Genomic DNA, 21,079 nt, shown 5'->3' on the forward strand with positions numbered 1-21,079 from the left:
TAGAGCTAGATTAGGAAAGTTTGATGAAGAGAGCTGCGCTTTGTCTTGGAAAATGTACTGTATAGTGTGTATGGTGTATGACCAATGTATACTTGTATGGTGTATGCCTGTGGGTTTTCTTTAGATTTTTGTCAAAATGTGTAAATATTTTCATTTTTATCTTTAAAATCAATTACAAACCTCACCTGCTCATTTCAGATGGTATGTGACTTTTTCCTCTTCTTTATTTTTGTCTGTTTCAAAACAGTCTCCTCAGTGAGCTACCGTTTATAACCGTCTTACTACTTTTTCCAAAAACATTTTAATGATTTCCATCCTACATGTCAGCTGTGGTGTTATAACTTAATACACTATAAAGATGCTGAGCATCTTTTGGTAAAACAATCAGGGTTTTTCCAGTAAGCAACACAAGACAGTAATATGGAGTGGTAAGTCAGGAATGAGACTGTTAGGGTGCTCAGTGAGACTCTTTACTGGAACTAAGGTGACTCATATGTGATGAATTTTCTTTGAGTTCTCCAGCGCTGTCTGGTTGGATACAGTTGGTTTTATCCATCTTGGTTTAATCCGCCACGGTCCAAACGTGTGATCTTGTGCTGTGACAGCATTTTAACAGCGGTGACAATAATATGCTGAGCCCACCTTTTCCGAGACAGACTTTATTACTATTTGACAAATATTGGCAGTGTTAGATACTGTGTAAACAGTGTTGTTTTTATATTTAATAACACGTATTCCAGAAAAGCCTCACCACAAGGTACGATGTGGCTACAAATATGTGTTTGAAGTGAAGGGGTATCTGCATGTGGTGCTGTATTTGATTTTTTTCAGGTCACAGTTTTACTTGAAGGAGTGGTCCAGTCTATGGTTTTCTTGTTACATGCTGGGAAGTCCATCATAGCCTCAGGTCCAGGGCTGTTTGTGTGCGTGGGTGCACATATTTTCATGTTTTAGTGTATGTCTGTGGGTTTATGGACAAGGGGTGTTACCGGCCCCCACCCCAGACGTGGTCGTTTTTTTTAACCCCTCTCAGGTGCCCCTCTGGATGCTCACAGGGAAATGAAAGACCCTCATTTATTGTAAATGCATGGCACATACACATTACTCTCTCATACTCTTAAACACACGTATACAGTATGTTGCTGTGACATACACTACCGGTAAAAATGTCTGACACATTTTACTGTATGATGCAACAACTGTCTAGCATACGTGATAACTCAACACTCTCAGGAAATCAAGGTACAAAAGCTGTCACTGGACCACTACCTTTTCAAAAGGTACATCTTTGTACCTTGTTTAGCCCTGAATGGTGCCTATTAGTACCATAAAGGTACATACTAGTATCTGAAGGGTACATATTAGTACTTTTTGAGGTACTTTTTTCACCCTAAAAAGTACAGAGGCAAAGTACAAACAACAGGACAACAATACAATCAAGTCACCTTTATTTTTATATAGTGCTTTTAAAGGAGAAGTCCACTTCCAGAACAACAGTTTACAAATAATTTACACACCACCTTGTCATCCAAGATGTTTGTGTCTTTCTGTCTTCAGTCGTAAAGAAATTATGGTTTCTGAGGAAAGCATTTCAGAATTTTTCTCCATATAATGGAATTCATTGGTGCCCCGATTTTGAACTTCCAAAATGCAGTTATTCATTCTAATAATCATTCGATTAATCGTTTGTCAAAATAATTGTTTGTTGCAGCCCTAATAGACAGCAGAAGGTATATTGGGCTGCTGTCACTTTAAGACCTAATGCATTGATCCAATATATTGACACACATTTCTTAAGTTAACTTAAGACATAACCAACTTTTATGTGTATTTGACTGTTCTGCCGTAAAAAAAAAAAAAAAAAAGAAACAACTGAAAAGAAAAAAGTGAAAAAACTGAATTTGGGATTGCATGTTATCTGATGCCTTCTGCATGCAAGCTTCAGATCTGTGTCAGTGCAAGTACACAATGAGTTTATTGCACATAACAGGTCTTTTTAATGTCAAGCATATCCCATACTTCATTTTCTCATTCATACATGTTAATTCATTAATTTATGCAGTCCTGTGCTGCACAGATGTATTTAGATATTGCAATATAGCTAACTCCTTATCAGTACACGCTTTATATTGTCGCCAAGATATATGTAGCCTTAGGTGCTACACAATTTCCAAAACTTCCTTTCTGTCAATTCATAGTTTTGACTTTACTATTCTACAGGGTAATATGGAACATGGTAGCAATTAGGAATGAGCAGATGTGTCCAAACTTTCGATATTTGGTGGTGTACATGAAGGCAGTTCAGTATCTAATAGCAGATTAATTTACTGTTATTCATTAAGTGTAGGTGTGCATTTAGCCTTTGGTTTAGACTGTGTGAGTGATTGTCTCTCGCTGTTTTGCAGGTGACACTGAGCCCAGAGTTTCCTCCTTTGGTGCAGAGAGCAGGATTTTCAGACAGACCCACCTGGAGCACACGGGTAAGGCAGAGACTCACCTAGTGTCCAGTGTTCTAGTCTAATGTGACGTGACAGGTGAGGACAGTTTGAATGTGATCTATGACAAGGTCATCTAAGGGGCTGTTGAGTAACTCAGGGTCTGTCTGCTGTGCTGTTATCTTTGCTTTGGAGAGAACCATCACAGCCCTCATATATTTTATTTAGTAATGTCAGGGACATCAGGGATTTTCAAACATGCAGCCCTTTCTGGGAAATTACTAGTAAATTACGGTTTAGAGATGTTTTGGTGTTTCAAAAATTTGTTCCAGCAATTTGACCATGGTGCCCCATCTTGCAGGTGAGCAGTGCATTTTAAAAAAAAACATGTCTTGAGACCCTGCCATACTGTTAAAAATACTGTTGTCCAGTGTTTTGAAATTTTTAAAGGTATAAATGTGATGTGTGTGAACGGTTCCTTACATTTGTCAAAGAAACTTTCTCAGATGAGACAGCAACGAAAGCACTTCTCATTCAGACAGATGAAAATGGTGCAGCTGTTAAAGGTAATTTCCACTGTTTGACATCACAGAGTTTACCAGTATTATTTCGTATTTTAAGAGCAAAAAGATGGAAAGCCGAAGAGCTTATTATGTGCATTTACTGTAGAGTTTGATCTGTGAAAGCATGTATTGTTGCTGTAATTTAATGTGCAAAAACAAAGGGGCCCAGGACAGATCTCTGTGGTACCCCTGCTCCGGCAAAATAACCAGCACTGTTTCAGTGAAAAAGGTAAGTGTTTCTAAGACCCATGGCTTTACTAAATACTTACTGCCAAAGGTGTTGTCCATGATCCAGGAGACTGCCAGGTGTCCACCTGCATCGCCCTGAATATTTTCCAAAGCTTGTAACCTAAACAGCAGAGGTGAAATTAATCACCATAATTCACACACTAAGGCAATTCTACATCAGAGAATCATGTGATGTGGATGTGTTATACTCTCCAGCAGTGCGATACTTCACTTTTTAAAATGCTAGATGTGCTTGTCCACATAGAAGATTATAGCTGCTAGAAGGTCATCCCTCATCATAGTTGTGCTACACCGATTTTAGTCATCGTTATCTGGCTGATTCCTTATTCCTGTTCTATACATAAGTTAAATGCTTGTTATGTCTTAGATTTCTGCAAAGTAAATACCCAGACAGTCTGGTCTGCTCTGGCTCTGGCTGCAAGAGACAGACACTGTCGGTTTTATCACTGCCTCAGAGGCAGAAGGGCTCATTTGCTGCCTCTGTTTTCTATGAGCTTTGTTGTGACAGTCCTAACTGACCAGAGGTCATTTGATGTACAACAGTGTAACTCTCTGCTTAACTACCATAGCACAATGCATCACTGGAGAAACTAACCAGGTAGTCAGAACTTTTTTCAAAAAATGTTGTAACAAAGGCGCACCTCTGTAGTTTGAACTACACTGGTTCAACAATATGGGAATGACGTTATAATTAATTGATTTGAGATCTCGGAGATACTGCTGTTACAAACATGGCACCCTGTCATTTTGCTTTATTTGATTCGTCGTAGATTTCCTCTTACATCATGCTCTGTGTTCCCTTACTCATTTAAGCACTCTTTAAAAACACTGCTGATTGTTGACACACTAAAATATATAGATTGAAACATTCAGGTGAGGTCAAGAGTTTACATACACCTTGCAGAATCTGCAAAATGTTCATTATTTTATCAAAATAAGAAATGCATGCTATTTATTTAATACTGATATGAGTAAGATATTTCACATAAAAGATGTTTACATATAGTTCACAAGAAAAGATAATAGCTGAATTTATAAAATTACCCTGTTCAAAAGTGTATATACACTTGATTCTTAATACTGTGTTGTTACCTGAATGATCCACAGACATTTTTTGTTTTGTTTTGTTTCTGTTAAGGGATAGTTGTTCATAAGTCCCTTGTTTGTCCTGAACAGTTGTACTGAACAATGCCTGCTGTTCTTCAGAAAAATCCTTCAGTTCCTCCAAGTTCTTTGGTTTTTCAGCATTTTTGTGTATTTGAACCCTTTCCAACAATGATAGTATGATTGTGAGATCCATCTTTTCACACTGAATGACAACTGAGTGACTCATATGCAACTATTACAGAAAAATTCAAACACTCAGTGATGCTTCAGAAAGGAAAAAACGATGCGTTAAGAGACAGGGATGAAAACTTTTGAACAGAATGGTGTGCACGTTTTTCTTATTTTGCCTAAATATCATATTTTTATATGTAGTACTGGCCTTCAGAAGCTACAGAAGATACTTGCATGTTTCACAGAGGACATAATACGTTACATTTACCCTGATCTTCGAATTGCAATGTATGCATTTCCTTCTGGAGCATCAGTGAGTGTTTGAACCTTCTGTAATAGTTGCATATGAGTCCCTCAGCTGTCCTCAGTGTGAAAAGATGGATCTCAAAATTATAGTCATTGTTGGAAAGGGTTCAAATACACAAAAGTGCTGAAAACCAAAGAATTTGTGGGACCTGAAGGACTTTTCTGAAGAATAGTGGGCAGTTTAACTGTTTAGGACAAACAATGGACTCATGAACAACTATCACTAAACAAAAAACGCTGTGGATCATTCTGGTAACAACACAGTATTAAGAATCAAGCGTATGTAAACATTTGAACAATTATTTTCTCTTGCAGACCATATGTAAACATCTTTAATGTGAAATCTTATAAATAATATGCATTTTGTATGATCCCTCTTATTTTGGTAAAATAATTAACATTTTGCAGATTCTGCAAGGTGTATGTAAACTTTTGAACTGTATATAACTGTACCTCAACTGTATATATTCAAATGGAATGAAAGATACAGAATGTAATGCATGTTTGCTTGCGTATTGTGCCCAATAACACAATCTATTTAAATCCACATTTCTTACTAACAAGAAACTATGAGCTGTAGTTCCAACTACGTAAGTTTGTAATGCTGATTGTGAATGTTTATTGGAACCATGGTTTTGGGTAACATAGAATTGTTGAACTATGTTGGTAAAAACTGAACTTGCAAACATGTTGGCTAATGTTGCTTTTGGGAAACGCACCCCAGCCCAATTGGAAAGAAGGAATAAAACAAGACTAAATATTATGATAAGAGCACTGTCCGAACTCTTTCTGTAGTGATATTTGCTTTTCCTGATAATAACAGGGGGCATTTTTACCTTTGTAAGGTCATTGTTTTTCCTAAACATTTTAAAACAGGAAAGCGTTTTCCATTTACATAATTTAATTTCTCACTTCCCTTTCCCATTCCCATTGAAACGAATTATCAGTATGAAAAATTGTAGCTGTTACCTCGACTCAAACCTGTCAACTTAAATCAACATCAAATTGTGCATTCAAAGACACAAACACAATTTAGAAGACTGCTAGACAAGTTCCAAAACACATTTAAAAACTCATTCCTGCCTAAACTGGTCTTCTTCTCATTAGCAGTTTGCACTTTCTCCCACTACCAGCGTTTGTTTCCTTCAGTCTTGCACACGGAGCTTCAGATTCCTTCTGTATGAATGGAAAGAAACAGAAAACAGAAAACTGTGGTGATGTCAGAGTTCCTGGTCTCATTTCAGCTGGAGCGGAGGTTTTTCAGCGAGTTTGGGCAGTAACGTGGGCATTCTCCAGAGCCATGCTCTATCTGGAGCCCCTTTTTTTTCCACCTGGGCCTGATTCTTTCCATCTTGTGCAGATTCAGGACTGATGGGAGCAGCAGAAAGCTGAATGGGAAAGTGTGCTGGAAGTCTTTACCCTCACTCTCTCCATATTGGAAAAAGAAAACACCAGCATTTCAGAATAACAAGAAACATCCAGTTCTGTCCGGTCTGATTGAGGGAATCCTTATAAATGCTTCTGAATGATGTGTCAACAGACACCAGATTTACATTAGACCACATTAACTGTCATTCAGATATTGAAGACTGCATAGAAGCACAGCTTCTTCTACAATTTCATCAAACATACTGCAGTGACTAAAAAAGAAATCTATAATAATTGTCACTTTCTTGATGTTCGGGTTCCAACTAGATGTCATGCTTTACTGGCAGTCTGTAAGGACCTTTGATTAAATATCTGATTGTTAATGGGAAAAACCTGTCGTTTAATCAGAGTCTTCTTGTCATCAACAGCCTTGTCATCAATCCAGCAATCCAAAGTCAGAGGGTGCAGAGGTTAACTGAACTCTTTTTCCTTTTCGACTCTTTTTTGTTTTCATTCCATTTAATATGCGTATTCGGCAGACCCGATCTTCTTTTGATGAGGATGCTTTCATTGCATTACAGCTCATTACACTGAATTGCCATCCTTTTTACTCATGTGATGCAATCTATTTCAGAGCAAAACAAAATATTCAAAGTCGAAGAGACTTCATTTTGTCCATGTTCTGCCAGGAATTGACTGGATTGCTAAAAGTGGACATTAATAGAATGAAACCAAACCTAATGCAAGTTTGCTATAAAAAAAATACCCAATAACCTGCATAGCCTGCGTGAATGAATGTGATTTCAAATAACAGCCAATACATAAATGCTGCAGTGCATTTATTTGATTTCTTATTTAAAAGCATCCAGGTGATGTGTTCAGACAGTAAAAATACATGATGCATTTTGGCATTGCTAAGTGGCATCTGTGCCTCCCACTCCTTAAAAATCTCTGCTGTCCGTCCGCCGTACATGAAGCACAATCTCACCTCCCCTTCGCCTCACGGTTAGCGCGCTAGACTACGGCAGCTCATTCATACATTCAGCCTCTCTCTCTCACCGTCTCTCTCGCTATGACTCACACGCTCTCAGCCTCTCAGCCTTCACTCAAAGCCTGACTGCTCTCACATATTAGCAGGGCTGAAGAGGAGACCTGCAGCTACCAGGTAAAAGACATTGATGATTACTAGTCTAACCTGCTTGATTACCAGATCTCACACACTTACACTTCTGCAGGGCTTACATTTTACAAAATCATGATGTTGCTTGTCTTGGCGGTCTGTGTGGTTTGTGTTATGAGTTATATATGTCTGGTTGTACAGTGTGTACCGGCTGACGTTGAGTCAGGGAGACCGTGATGCCCGTAGTGTACTGTGTGTGTGTGTGTGTGTTTCAAATGGCTGCCAGTACAGAAGGCAAGCAAGGAGAGGATGAATGGACTGACTGTACTGCGTATGTGTCCTCCTCTACGCTGCTGCCGTATGAATGAGACTCGGGGCGGATGGATGCCGGGGGTGGCCCAGGGCTCTTTCACTGGAGGGAGGGGAAATTTAAATCCCTGGAGATGGACATGAACAGTGTGGATGAAGTCACTGGGATTCGGTTGATGGTTTGCTAGTGTGTACAGAAGAGACTGGGAATAACAGATGTATAGAAACGGCAAAAGATTGCTGATCTGGAATGCCTGACACAGGGTTTTAGTGCATCAACAGAGAGAGAATGACTGCAGAGCTGAGATGCTTTGTGTTGTTTATCTCCGTCTGCATGAGTAATGTTTATGTAACGTGAAGTTATACGTGAGATTTCATTATGATCATGCAGTAACTGCAGACAGAGCATTTGTTGCTCTGAGATTTTTCCAGTATGGTTAAATCTGTCTTGAGTTTGAACTTAAGTTGCATCCATGTGTGCATTTTGTTCAGTGCTTTATTAATTATTAATCATGGTCTGCTAATTAATATATATATATATATATATATATATATATATATATATATTCTTTTAATTTCAAATTTCTTGCATTCATATTTTAAAATCGAACTTGAAAATATCTGATTTTAAGATTCTATTTTATTTTTAAATGAAACAATGAAAAGGAATACTAGATTTTGATATTGTTTTCCTCGTCCATCAGCTCCTGTCTGGAGAGATGAGGGTTTTTGGAGAGAAGGGGGGGCACCTTGGCTTGTCAGGCACTCACTCTGTAGTCAGGGAGGATGCTGGGAGATAAATTTAGCCCTCCAGCTTTGCTTCCATCTGCCATTGCATGGTTTAGGGCCGTTGCCATAGGAACCACCACTGGGTGCCCATTAGTGAGCGAGAGGGAAAATTGGCGAGCTTTCTTAAACGTATTTAAACGACATATTTTAGATTTGGTTAAGTACAGTGTAAAGCTTATGTTTTTGTGTGTTTGTGGTTTTGACAGAGTGGACAAAGCTTTATTCCTAGATTCTAACCATCTGAGCCTGGCAGGGTAATGCTGTGGTTTGGTAAGGCTCGTCTCTGACCTCGTTATAAAATATTTTAAAACGCTCACAGGTGCCCGGTGATCGTTCACGGCGCGGCTTGATGGTTCCGTTTGCCACACATCGGATGTTTTCGCGTTCTCATCAAGTACAAAATCAGCACCTATGGTTCTTCCCTGTTGCTGGTACAATCCCTTTAAATGCACATTGTGTCTGTAATCTAGGATATCATCATGAGTCGAGTTGATTACCTGCAGAGATTTTATGAGTTTACCCCAGAAGACCTTGTGTGTTTTGAGTTAAATTCTAATCCTGACTCCTAATCAAGAACATGTTTGGAAAAAGAGTTCAGAGAAGACAGATTGGCCTCTTTGTACAAGCAATTTGTGTAGGTTGAGTACAGAATTGTGGAACGGTTATAGAACTGTGTTCAAGCTAAAATGAGTCATTATGATGTGCCACTGCAGTCTGTGATTCAAGGTCGCCAGTGTTTTTGAGTGGGAGGACAGAACAGGTGGTTCTGGAGAGATGAATGCTTGCTTGACTCACATCCAAGTCCAGACAAGCACCATGTTTTAGGCCTCCTACACTATCCATCCGACCTACATATCCTCATCAAACCCAGCAAAACATGAGCCAAAGAATGACATGTGAATACAACCCAGGCAGCTTTATCTTATTTTGGTTAAAACCGAGGTGCATATCTTATTGTTTCAACATTTTTGAGATGCTTTTTTTTGTTCAAACACAAAGATTTGTTTAGCATTTCAATGGTATTGGTTAATTTGGTTAACATGAATTAATTTAGGTAACTGAATGTAATATTTTGGTGCACTCAGTGAAATAATATGTATACACACTACAGCATTCTTTAATAACACACTCGTCAATATGTTCTGTTTTCACTATAAGTGGAAGCCTGTGAACACTTAGAGTTGGATTCACACAAGAATTGTGCTGGAATGTATAGTTGGCAGTGATTTTGATATGTACCAGCAGGATCTCCTGTGGTTCCACACCTAACCGCCCCCTAAAGCAAAGCGTGGGTGCCAATACCAGCTGGTCAGTGAGTGGGATGCCTAATTCCTTATTGTGTTCTAGTGAAAGCAGTGTCAGAGTTTATTTTCACAAGCATCAGTGCTGTCTTAAATTGTGCTTTTGTTTTTCACTCTTTGTTTCAGTACATACTACTTAGAGCCCTTTTTCAGTCTTATATGCACATACACATCCTATAGAAGCTCTAATGCCTTGTAATGTTCCTTTTAGTCCATTTAGACCATTTTTAAAAATTTTAATTAATTTTATGTTAATGTAACACAACTTTTCCCCACCACTGACAGAATTTTCCGCCATTTGTCAGATAACGTTTCCCTGCAATTCAAGGTGTAGGAGGCGCTATTACGCATCTTCTGAAAGAGTATTAAATGTCTGGATCAAAACACACCAAAGAAGAAGCAGAAATAAGTGATTGTGTGTAAGCAAATGCACATGTAAAATATCAATCATCAAACATTATAAAAATCAAAACTGCCTAATGTTACCAAATGAAATTTCAATCCAGGAAGAGGCAGGTGACATCTTTCTAATGCTCACATACAGTATGCATTTGTGCGAATGCTCTGTGTGGTATGAAGGTTTTGAGCGTTGCTACACACATAAATATAGAGTGTTTTGTGTATTGTGTTTTATTAGCAATTATAACATAGCATTGACAGTGACTAATTCTGTTGTTTTCTGATGTTTTCCAGAATTTAAATCTCTGAAGTGGATCGTCATAAAGCATCTGCAGAATACAGGGACTTGAAAGCATTCATGGAAAAAACGTAATTGCCATGGATTTCCAAGGACAAGAAAGAACAAGAAACAAAAGAGACACAATTTCCTCTAACTGAAAAAGTGAAAGAAAGAATTGTAGTTGTATTTCACATAATTCCTTTGAAGAAGCTCTTCTCACATTAAGCAATAATGTATACAGAATGCTCCAAAATTGTACAACCCATGCATGTGCTGTATGGAACAAAGTATTATGCGATGCTCTGAATGGTCATACATTAATTGATCATTCATACAGTCTGGAATAAACAGTACCTCAAGCTTTCATCCCATTTTATGGAGGCCTTGCATAGCCAGTTGACCACAGGGGAGCAATCTGGAGGTTTAGAAAAGCAGAATGAGACTCCAGTGGACAGCCCCCAGCCACATTCAGTCCCACAGTATCATGAACAGAACAAGGTTGTCACCCAGCAGCAACATGCACAACAGCAAAAACATCTTAATATTGAGAGAAAACGTCTCCGGTTACAGAGGAAAACTGCTCAGGAGACAGACACTGTTGAAGAGGGAACGTCACCGAGGGCATCACGGAGTTCTGAATGTCTTGATGCTAACATGAGGCAGCCTAGTGAAATGCCATCTGGAGCATCATCCTCAGCAGTATCAGCTATACCATCCTGTTCCATGGATGAGGCCCTGGAAGGTACACCTAGACAAAAACGTGAGCGTAAACCTCAAAAGCCCGGAAAGTATGTGTGCTCATACTGTGGTCGCGCTTGTGCTAAACCCAGTGTGCTTCAGAAACATATTAGATCCCACACTGGAGAGAGACCTTACCCATGTGCGCCATGTGGGTTCTCCTTCAAGACTAAAAGTAACCTGTACAAGCACAGAAAGTCCCACACTCATAGGGTGAAAGCTGGTCTGACTGCAGAAATGGAGGGACCAGGTATAAGCTGTTCAGAGGAGCCGCTTACAGAATCAGATGAAGAAAGCCAACCCTCTTCCTTTTTAGAAAAACAAAGAATGTCCATTGAAAAGTCAAATGTTGCAGAAAAGTCATCTGAGGAACAGCTACAAGGTATAGAGGACTCCCATGCAGTTAAAAAGAGACTTGCAATGAGACTTAGCAGAGGAAGACGAACACCTATAGGATCATCTGATGAAGCGTCCTCGTCGTTTGGTCTAAGCAGCAAAGGTAGCACAGAGTCTGGCTATTTCTCTCGATCTGAGAGCACGGAAGTCTCTCAAGATAGTCCACCAAACACAAGTGCCAAAAGCTATGCAGAGGTCATCCTTGGAAAGTTTGGTCGCCTTGGTCATTTACAAAGGACTGCTCATGAACAACATGGCAATCCTGCTGGGCAAGAAGGGAAAAGAATTCCATTCACTGTGCCTAAAAAGCAAGTTATTGACCACATAACTAAACTCATCACCATCAATGAGGCTGTGGTAGACACCAGTAAGATTGACAGTGTCAAACCCAGAAGGTTCTCACTCTCTAGGAGAAGCAGCACAGAAGTGAAGGCAACCTCTTCTAAAGAGTCCTTTCTTCACAGTCCAAAAGAAATAGATTTGAGTGCAAAGAGCAGTGGCTCCATTACTCTTGGTGTACCTTGTGAGAAATTTCAGCATCATTCTCTTAATATCCAGCAAACTGACCCAACCAGCACTGCTCCTCTTCTAAGAAGTCACTCTATGCCTTCAGAAGCAGGTGTTAGTGATGCGTCTGAAACTTCTCGCAGCCTTCGCCTTAGCCACTCCTTTGATGACCAGCAGGCTGCTCAGAATCGGCGCCATGGTATGCTAAGACGACAGCCTGCCATTGAATTGCCCATAGGTGCTGAAATGTCCATGGAGGAACAATCTTATTGCAGCTCACCATTTCATCCCTCAGTTTCTACAGTGCCTGATCTCAGTCATAAACAAGAGCCATTTGAGTGTGATGCATGTGGTATAGTTTTTAATGACTGGGAGAGATATCAAACACACAAACAAGACTGTTGCACGGTTCATATTTCTCAACCAACTGAAAGTCAAGGCTATCAAGTGGAAGAACCCACAAGAACACACACAACTCGTCCCGGTGCTTTTGCATTTAGAAAAAGAAGGAAAGAAGAGAGTATTGAACTTGAAGATCCTTCTTTACCCTTTGTTTCATATGTACCACTGAAAGGATATACATCATCTTCTGAACAGCCTATTAAAGGGACTCTTGAAGTAGGTCAAGAACATGCTACAGAAGGTGCTTTGAAAGGAATATCTGTCATACAGCATACTAGTTCATTTGAGAAACATGATAGTACTTTAAAAACCTCTGGACCAGATGAGGTCTCACACTCTCATGATGTCTCCCACAGTTCTCCTTACTCACAATCAAAGCAGCAGGCAACTAAACCATCCTTCCGTAAACTCGTACGGCAACACAATGTCCAGGTGCCAGAAATCCTGGTCACTGAAGATTCAAACACTGACACCATGGCAGTATCACCCCCTCCAACTGCCCCTAAAATGAAGGATGTTGAAAAAGTCAGTGAATTCCAATGGCCCCAAAGAAGTCCATCTTTGGCCCAACTTCCAATTGAGAAGTTGCCGCCTAAAAAGAAACGTCTTCGTCTCGCAGAAGCTGCCCAGTCCTCAGGGGACTCGAGCTTTGAATCAATGTCCTTGCCTCACAGTCCAAGTCAAGACAGTTGTGTATCTCATACCTCTAGTCGATCAGCTTCATTTGAAGAGGCTTGCAAAGGTGATGTAGATACAACGCCAACTAGGAGATCAAGAGCCACTCATACTTTGACAATTCCTACAAATTCTCACCGAGAAATGAGGCGCTCTGCATCTGAGCAGGCACCCCATGTTCCTCAACATGCTAACCTTATTACGGAAACTCGCAGTAAGTCATTTGACTACAGTAGTTTGTCTCCAGATCGAACCCCTGCGGGATGGAGAGAAAGGCGGAAATGCCTTCTCATGAGGCATAGTGCGGTGAGGGAACCTGAGGAGGAAGAACAATCTTCTAAAGTCTTCAGCACCGGTTCTCCTACTCAAAGGACTAACACATCACCTAGCTATAGCCCAGGCACCTCCTACAGTCCAACAACCACCCATCTTGTGACTTTGAGCAATACTGTACACTCATTTGGTGAGAAGCAGATCATGCAATCACAGCATGTTTCATCAGAGAATACCCAGCAGAATGCATTGCAGTTGACTCCATTGATTCATACTGACCAGCCCACAACAGCGGGAAGTCTGCTTTGTGCATCAGGTGCTGCCAGAGCTCATTATTCTTCAATGTCGACAGGACTCAAGCTCGAAATTCCAGTGGAGAATGAATTGGTGAGTTCTGATACAAGGGTCAACCAACCATACCTTACTCATTACCACCATCAGAATCTTGGTTTTGATGTTACTTCAAACCCAGAACCACTGAGACCTTTACCAGCCCAGAGGATCCCAGTCCGTCTTAATTCACACCTTCCACATTATGCAGGCTCAATTTATACTACAGTTTCACAAACATTTGCCTCAAGGCCTCAGGAACCCTGCTGCTCTGGAGTCAGTTTCGTTGCAGCGCCCTCAAAATTTGAAATCATGGACCAACAACCAATATCTGATGGATCCAAATCTGTAAGTGCTGGCGCAACCAAACGTGTGCTGTCCCCCACAAGCAGTGAGGAGCTCAGCCCAGAAAGTGAGCAACAACAAAAACGGGTGAAAGAGGAGGAGGACAATCAGGAAAATGAAAGTGGAAATGATAAAGTTTTGATCGAATGCAAGAAGGAAGAAAGACTTGGTGAGCAAAGTGTCATCTTCCCTATAGAACACAAAGAACCATCATTTCCGACTCTTAACACTAACCTTAATTTTAGCTGGTGCTATCTAAACTACATAAAGCCCAATCCATCCATACAGAGTGAACAACAAAACTCAGTCTATTCCTCATGGTCCACAAGTTCCCGTAACCCATACCCTCCTGGCCTGACAAGCAAAGACATGCTAGCCTTGTTGCACTGCAACCAGAGACATGCAGCATTCATCTATACCATGGCGGCCATATCACCTTCTCTGGACAGGGAACAAGAAACACCTGATTCCCAAGAGCCTAACGTGACTGAGGTAAATGTAACAACTCTTGAATTTACCTAGTCAATGCATGAAATTTTTACATTTGTAGCTGTTTTGGAACATGGTTGCTGGTTCCTGTCTGCTCCAAGCTGGTCATTAGTTGTTTAACCAAGTACCACGTTCTCAAAACAGCTTGACCTCTTCTAACCTCTGAAGTCCAAAGTATACTTCACTTTTTACACGTATGCGAGGGACAGCGTACAGTGTGCGTGATGTGGGTTTTTTTTTGTAACATGCACACATTAGGCCTCATTCATGAAACACGTGCAGAACTAATTTTTGTGTAAATCGTTTCATAAGGCCGTTCTGATGTAACCTTTGGAATTCATAAAAATGTTCGTTTTTTTTTTTAAATGTTAGTTGGTGCGAAAGAAATGTACACCTGCTCCCTACCATGTGTAAATGGTGCGTAAAATGTTCTGTGTTCTTTTTGGCAAACCGATGACACTGAATTTTCATGCCACAGTAATTTTTTTGTAGATGAGTTGATAACGCAGCGCTCGTCACTGTCACTATTTACCCAGCCGTAAACAGAGGAGAGATGGGACAAATACCGACCAACCATCCTACTTGTACGACTGCCTACAACAATGGAGAAGTCAATATTACTGGTTACTGCTTTTGTATATTTAGTAAAATTCTTAAAAATGAGATACCGGTAATACATTCCTGCCGTGGATATTCCAAATCATAGCAACCAAAGCATTTTCAAGCGTCACTAGCTGGTCCTTTTAAGAAGAGTGCCTGACATTTTTTAGCTGGCTAAAAACTCTTTGGTGGACACCAGTTATTTATTGTTAGGAATATGGCCTATTAGTCTTTTTTTCATTTATGCAATATATTGGAGCCAAACCTGAGAAAGTAGACCAGAATATTTCACTACATTCCTGGACTCGCAATTCTCCCAGCTGTAATTCATAGGCAGGGATTGTGCTAACTGTGAATGAGCGTGCACTAGCGCTCTGTTTACGAATGATTGGAATTCATTAACATGCACGTTTAACAATCAAATCGTACATTTACAAAGCATTTGTAAATCCAGAGGAGAGTTTTTGGGAAGGTCTGGTTTAAGAGCAAATTGCTCAGAATTTACTCATATATTTACACAAGTTTCATGAATGAGGCCCATTGCATTGAAGTTATTTTGCAGTAATCAGTTGTTCCACAAGGTGGCAACACTGTCCTGGGCTGTTGTTTCACAGTAGAAAACAAAAATAAAGGGACTGAAGGGTAAAATATTTTTTATCGGTCATAACTTTGCGTACAACATAGCGTACATGTACAAAAACGGAGTATACTTTGGGCTAGCTGACAGTGATTTTATTAACTTGGGGGCTTATGTTTGTTTAGCGCAGTATTTTAAAATTTATGTGTTTTAGTAATATAAAAATCTTTTCTATATATATATATATATATATATATATTTTTTTTTTTTTAAGGGAACCCCGGATGCTAAGAATTGTATGACTTAATGTCATAGAAAACCCACAAAATATTTATTTAAAATATCCACAACGTTTTATACATATCTTGAACATTATTTCGATGATGTAAAATAGTTGCACTCTTTGAGCTACCGGCGCTACCTGTTGCTATTTTTACTGCAACACTCAGAATACACAACTCAGAAAATAAAGTATTGATACAGTGACCACAGCTACTGAAAAAGCTTACAGGTGGCCATGGATATAAGCGTAGCCGGCATGTTTCTATCATGCCAGGATGGCATCTAGCGTTTCTTGTCTCTGCCGTTTGTGGCTGTGGTCTACTAAAAGCCTGAAAGGCATCAGGGCTGAAGTGGAGAGAACAAAGACGCGGGTCTTTAGGAAGTTTTATTCATCCACAGGCATCTTCCTTTTGCTGATCCTGCTCTCCTCTCTCTGGCCAGTATTCTCCTGTCATCTCTCTACTGTCCTGTCCATTAAAGCCACAAAAGCCAAAAAAATATGTATATTAAAAAAAAGCAACAAGTAGGACCAATAACTCACAGAGTGCAACCATTGTACATCACTGAATAATGGCCCCTCTGGTAGTCCAAAATATGCATAAAAACTATGTGGATTTTTTAAAATAATGTGAATCTTTCATGGGTTTTCTACTACGTATCTCAGTAAGAGACATTATTTACGTTATATTAAGCCATACAAGTCTTAATACCTGTGGTTCCCTTACTTTTCCTAACTTACTCTTGACATGACAGAGTAAAAGTAAATCAGTTCTAATGCTATCTGGAAGATGTTGAATGAGACTTCCCCCCCATCTCTGTCTCCCTGGGCACCCGGAATAGGGTTGGTGAACTTGCCCGTGTCTCTCTCGAGTGTAGGTACATGCCACTCAGCCCACAGAACCGAAAGAAGCCCAGCAAGCTGAGTTGACAGAGGTAGAAAAGAAAACCACAGAGGAGAAGGAAGATCAACTATCTACCTCCAAATACAGCTCACGGGTACAGATTTGTGAAGGAGGGTAAGCCATACTAATGCATAACACTTGTACAAATGCGGTGTGTAAAAGTGTAATGATGTAGATGATTGCAGTATATCTTAGCTACAAGCTTGCAAGGCAGCATTGTATATAAATACGTATTTGCGTAGTGAATTGTCATTGACATTAAATCAAAATTTCGAGAAAAAGACACAAATTTCACACAATTGCAAGTTTTTAACTCACAGTTTCGACTTTATTTCTTGCAATTGTGAGTTTATATCCTGCAGTTTGGAGCAAGAAAGTTAGAATGGTGAGACAAAAAAGTTTTTTTTTTTTTATTATACAGTGCTGGAAATGGGCTTCCATAGATACATCATTTCATTAAAAAATAAATAAATAAATTACAAGCACTGTAATATGCAGCAGCAGTGGTTTTTCTCTTCTCCTTATCCATCTGAAAGCTAGAGTCTTTTACTTCTGTGGTAGTTCCTGCACTGTGCACCCTGCTCATACTGTATGTATGGTGGCTTTCTGTCACCAGTTTGTCAGTATTTTGAGCAGTGTTGTTCTTGCCCCCGCTGCAGGAGATCGTTGGTTGTCAGAGCCAACACGGACCGTCTGTTACACAGCCCGAGCCAGGAAACTACCTAGCCTGGCGGTCACTTCCTGTGGAACCCCACAGAGTCCCATTTACACCATACTGCATCAATGATTTTGGTCATTGAGCTGAAGGCATATGGAGATGGCCAAGATGCAGTAGACTCATATTTTGAGGTGTTTTTATATGAATGAAAAACTAAAACTTAAGAGATTTACACCAGTGGTTTTTAACTGGATTTACCTAGATTCTAAGTGGCAACCAAACACAGAAACAAAATAGTTTGTTATACAAATACTGAAACATTTTTTCAGTAAAATAATTACTGCACAAAACATTGTGGTTAGCCTAAAGCCATAGTTTTATTAGACTTTGAACATGCAAAATTTATTTGAACACCACAGTGAACATGATAAGATGTTATGCTTCTGTTTTTAATAATTAAGAATTCACAAATAATAATAATTTGAAATGCAATGACCACCTACTCCACTACATTTGATTACGTTTTCTCGTAATAAACATTTGCAAGTCAAAAATTGACATTTATTTGTTTACAACAGACTGCACAGCTGTGCATCAGCTTGCGGTTTCATTCTCTAATGTTTATGTGCATATAAATGAATGGCAATGGAAGGTAAAGTCTAGTATGACTGCGGCTTGAACCGTTTTAACCCTTGTTGCAATTAAACCCAACTTTAATGTAGTTAGGGTGATATCATTTGGGTGCATTTTAGCATTTAGCATTTTGCAATCTAGTCAAAACAGACCTGTGACCTATTTTTTGATCTTGACTCACCAGTTGAGAACCACTAGTCTAAAGGTCGAAGAATAGTTTTCATGCGAGCACTTAGCATAAGCACACAGCTAAACGTATATATGTATATACTTCAGTATACTGAATGTAATACATAGACGCTCAACATATGCACACTGCAGACTTTCATACTTGTCCAATGTGTGCATTCATCTCCAGAAGTTAAGATGGATAAAAATGTCTTTGTACTCATTTAATCTAGAGTTGCGGGTTTCTCATAACTCTCTAAAACAAATGCTCATCAACATGGGCGTCTGTTGTTGCTGTTGTCTCCCATAGTTTGTCGTTATTCCATCTCATCTGTTTCTTTTTCAACTATAAAGCAGCAGACTGGGCTTGAATGGAAGCCTGTTTCCGCCACTGAATAAAAAAATAAAAATAAAAATTTACATTTGGACTTTTTTTAAGAACTGCAAGATATAAACTTACAATTACAAGTTACAAAGTAAGAACTGTGAGAAATAAAATCAGAATTGCAAAATATAAACTTACAAATCTGATTTTTCTCGCACTTGTTTAGAGTTTATATCTCACAATTGGAGAAGGGTCTGGCTGCAGACATGCACTTGCATTTTCAGATTTGCACTCTCAGACACCTGCACTTCCAGAAGTGATGTCACTTGCAGTCTTTTTTTTTATTCTTTTATTCTATTTATTTATTATTTTTTTAAATTGAATCTCTCAACATTTTACAGTAGTAGCCAGGTGGTGAAGACAAAAAAAAGGAAACTAAATTACTATGTCACTCGCAATCACCACTTGCACTCTCTGCTACCTGCAACGTCACTTGCAATCCACACAAATGGGGCGTGTTGCCAATGGAGACCAAACGCTGTGGTGGTTAAACGATTAAAATTAATTTAATAGCATAATGTACGGGGTCCTGCAAGTCATCTGTAGGAGATAAAGACAAGACCCGCAAATCCGTGGCCACAGAACAGCAGAATTTAAACACAGTGCGCAAAGTCTCTCGTAGAAAACCATTTACACTTAATATGGTGTAATGTATTAGGATACATTAAGTGCCATTACAAAATCGAATTTTATATTTATTAATTGAATGTACTTCAAGGCAAGCATATGGCCATGAACAATGCCCAAACTTTCACTTTTATACCTACTTTCCCAGCAAATGTTAATGAGACAAAACAGACTAAGATGATGAAAACCAAATTCTGTATAATCCTTACTGTTGACAAGCTATATACCAGCAGATATGAACACTCAATAAGAAATGCATTAAGTGATATTAAAAGGACCAACTCCGTATAGGCAAGCAGACGTGCCCAGAATTCAATGGGTTAAATTGCACATTTTTCTCCCGTAGAAAATCACTATATTAAAAACACATAATGTAGCATAATGGACAAAGAAAAATATATAAAAGGGCTGTAGAGATTATTCTGTATGGGAAAACACGAATAAACACGTTGTTGCGTTTATTCTGGGCTCACCTGCTTGTCTGTAGTTGTTTTAATAATGAATAGGAGCATATTGAGTTTAGTCTATCATCTTAGTCCGTTATGCCACATTAATACATATACATTATATTAATGAACTGTATATCAAATTAGATTTTTTAATAGCACTCTTATCTTAATAAATTTAGCCATATTAAGTGTTAATGGTTTTCTACGGGAGGAAAACGCTTAACAAGAGACTTTCGTTAACACATTTTGTTTATATTCTGCTGTTCTGTGACCAAGGATTTGCAGGTCTTGTCTTGAGAAAAAAAGTCAGAATTGTGAGATAAAAAGTTGTATTTTTACAATTTTTATTCTGTGTTGGACATGGGCTTCCATAGGGCTAGTTAGGGCTGCACGATAAGGGTTACTTCATTTAACCAACTATGATAATACAAAACTGATGGTTTTTGGCTAGTGTTTTGTAATCTGTATTATCTAGATTTTCTAAGTGGCAGTGTTGCCACCTTGTGGATGAACTGAATTAGCACAAAAAAATAAAAAATAAAGGCGTGTGCAAGCTGTGCATACAGAGAAAAGGGCTGCGGGCTGCAAGTGTATAGTACGCACATATGTGCTGATAACAAAATTCACATAACACACTGCACTCCACGCATATCTTAGAGCACATGTAAAATGCATGCTACTTTTGCCGATTTTACTTTCACTTTCGAACACGTTCAGGAGGGGAGAGGATGGAAAGGGGGGCACAGTGACTCAGTGGGGCACGGCCTCGCGAATTGGTCTTGTGGCTGGTAGCCTACTTTGATGGCAAAGGCTAGCTACACTGCTTCAAGTCAGACGCTGATCTGCTCAAATCGAACGCAACTTTATCCCTTAACGGCTTAAATAAGTTCAATAAGAAAACTTAGGAGGCACAAATTCTTTCAAAACCCCCTCCTCCCAAACTCCCCCCTCGAGAATTCCAATATAGTGTGAACACACCTTTAAAAAAAAAAAAAAAAAAAAAAGGTTGACGTTCTGGGTGTTTTGGGCATAACGTGCAATAAACCAATCAGAGTCTCATCTCCCATTCACTTTTAAAGCCAGTTATGCTTGCACCATGGCAGATTCGCTATTTACATGGTAGAATTTAGAAGAGCAAAGACTGAACACATCTCCATGTACACAATAATAATATTTTACATTGGAATCATTTCATTTTAATATTTAGCATGTTTGTGTGCTGCTGCACATCTCTGTGTGTGTAATA

The 21,079-nt window shown here is 39.2% G+C and overlaps 1 protein-coding gene across 2 annotated transcripts in view; it reads left to right on the plus strand.

Moving 5' to 3' along the window:
* hivep3a (HIVEP zinc finger 3a) overlaps positions 1 to 21,079 on the plus strand; it is a 44,707-nt gene that overhangs the window by 10,995 nt on the left and 12,633 nt on the right. The window contains exons 2-4 of one of the 2 annotated variants that reach the window (XM_051136783.1): positions 2,406 to 2,480; positions 10,412 to 14,555; positions 16,888 to 17,027. In XM_051136783.1, the coding sequence (XP_050992740.1) occupies positions 10,773 to 14,555; positions 16,888 to 17,027 (3,923 nt within the window). In that variant the 5' untranslated portion in view covers positions 2,406 to 2,480; positions 10,412 to 10,772. Of the gene's footprint in view, positions 1 to 2,405; positions 2,481 to 7,183; positions 7,365 to 10,411; positions 14,556 to 16,887; positions 17,028 to 21,079 lie in introns of those variants that run through there. The other variant, XM_051136784.1, reaches the window with a different exon arrangement.

Source organism: Labeo rohita, chromosome 19, assembly GCF_022985175.1.
Source record: "Labeo rohita strain BAU-BD-2019 chromosome 19, IGBB_LRoh.1.0, whole genome shotgun sequence".
In the NCBI taxonomy this organism is placed as follows: domain Eukaryota; kingdom Metazoa; phylum Chordata; class Actinopteri; order Cypriniformes; family Cyprinidae; genus Labeo; species Labeo rohita.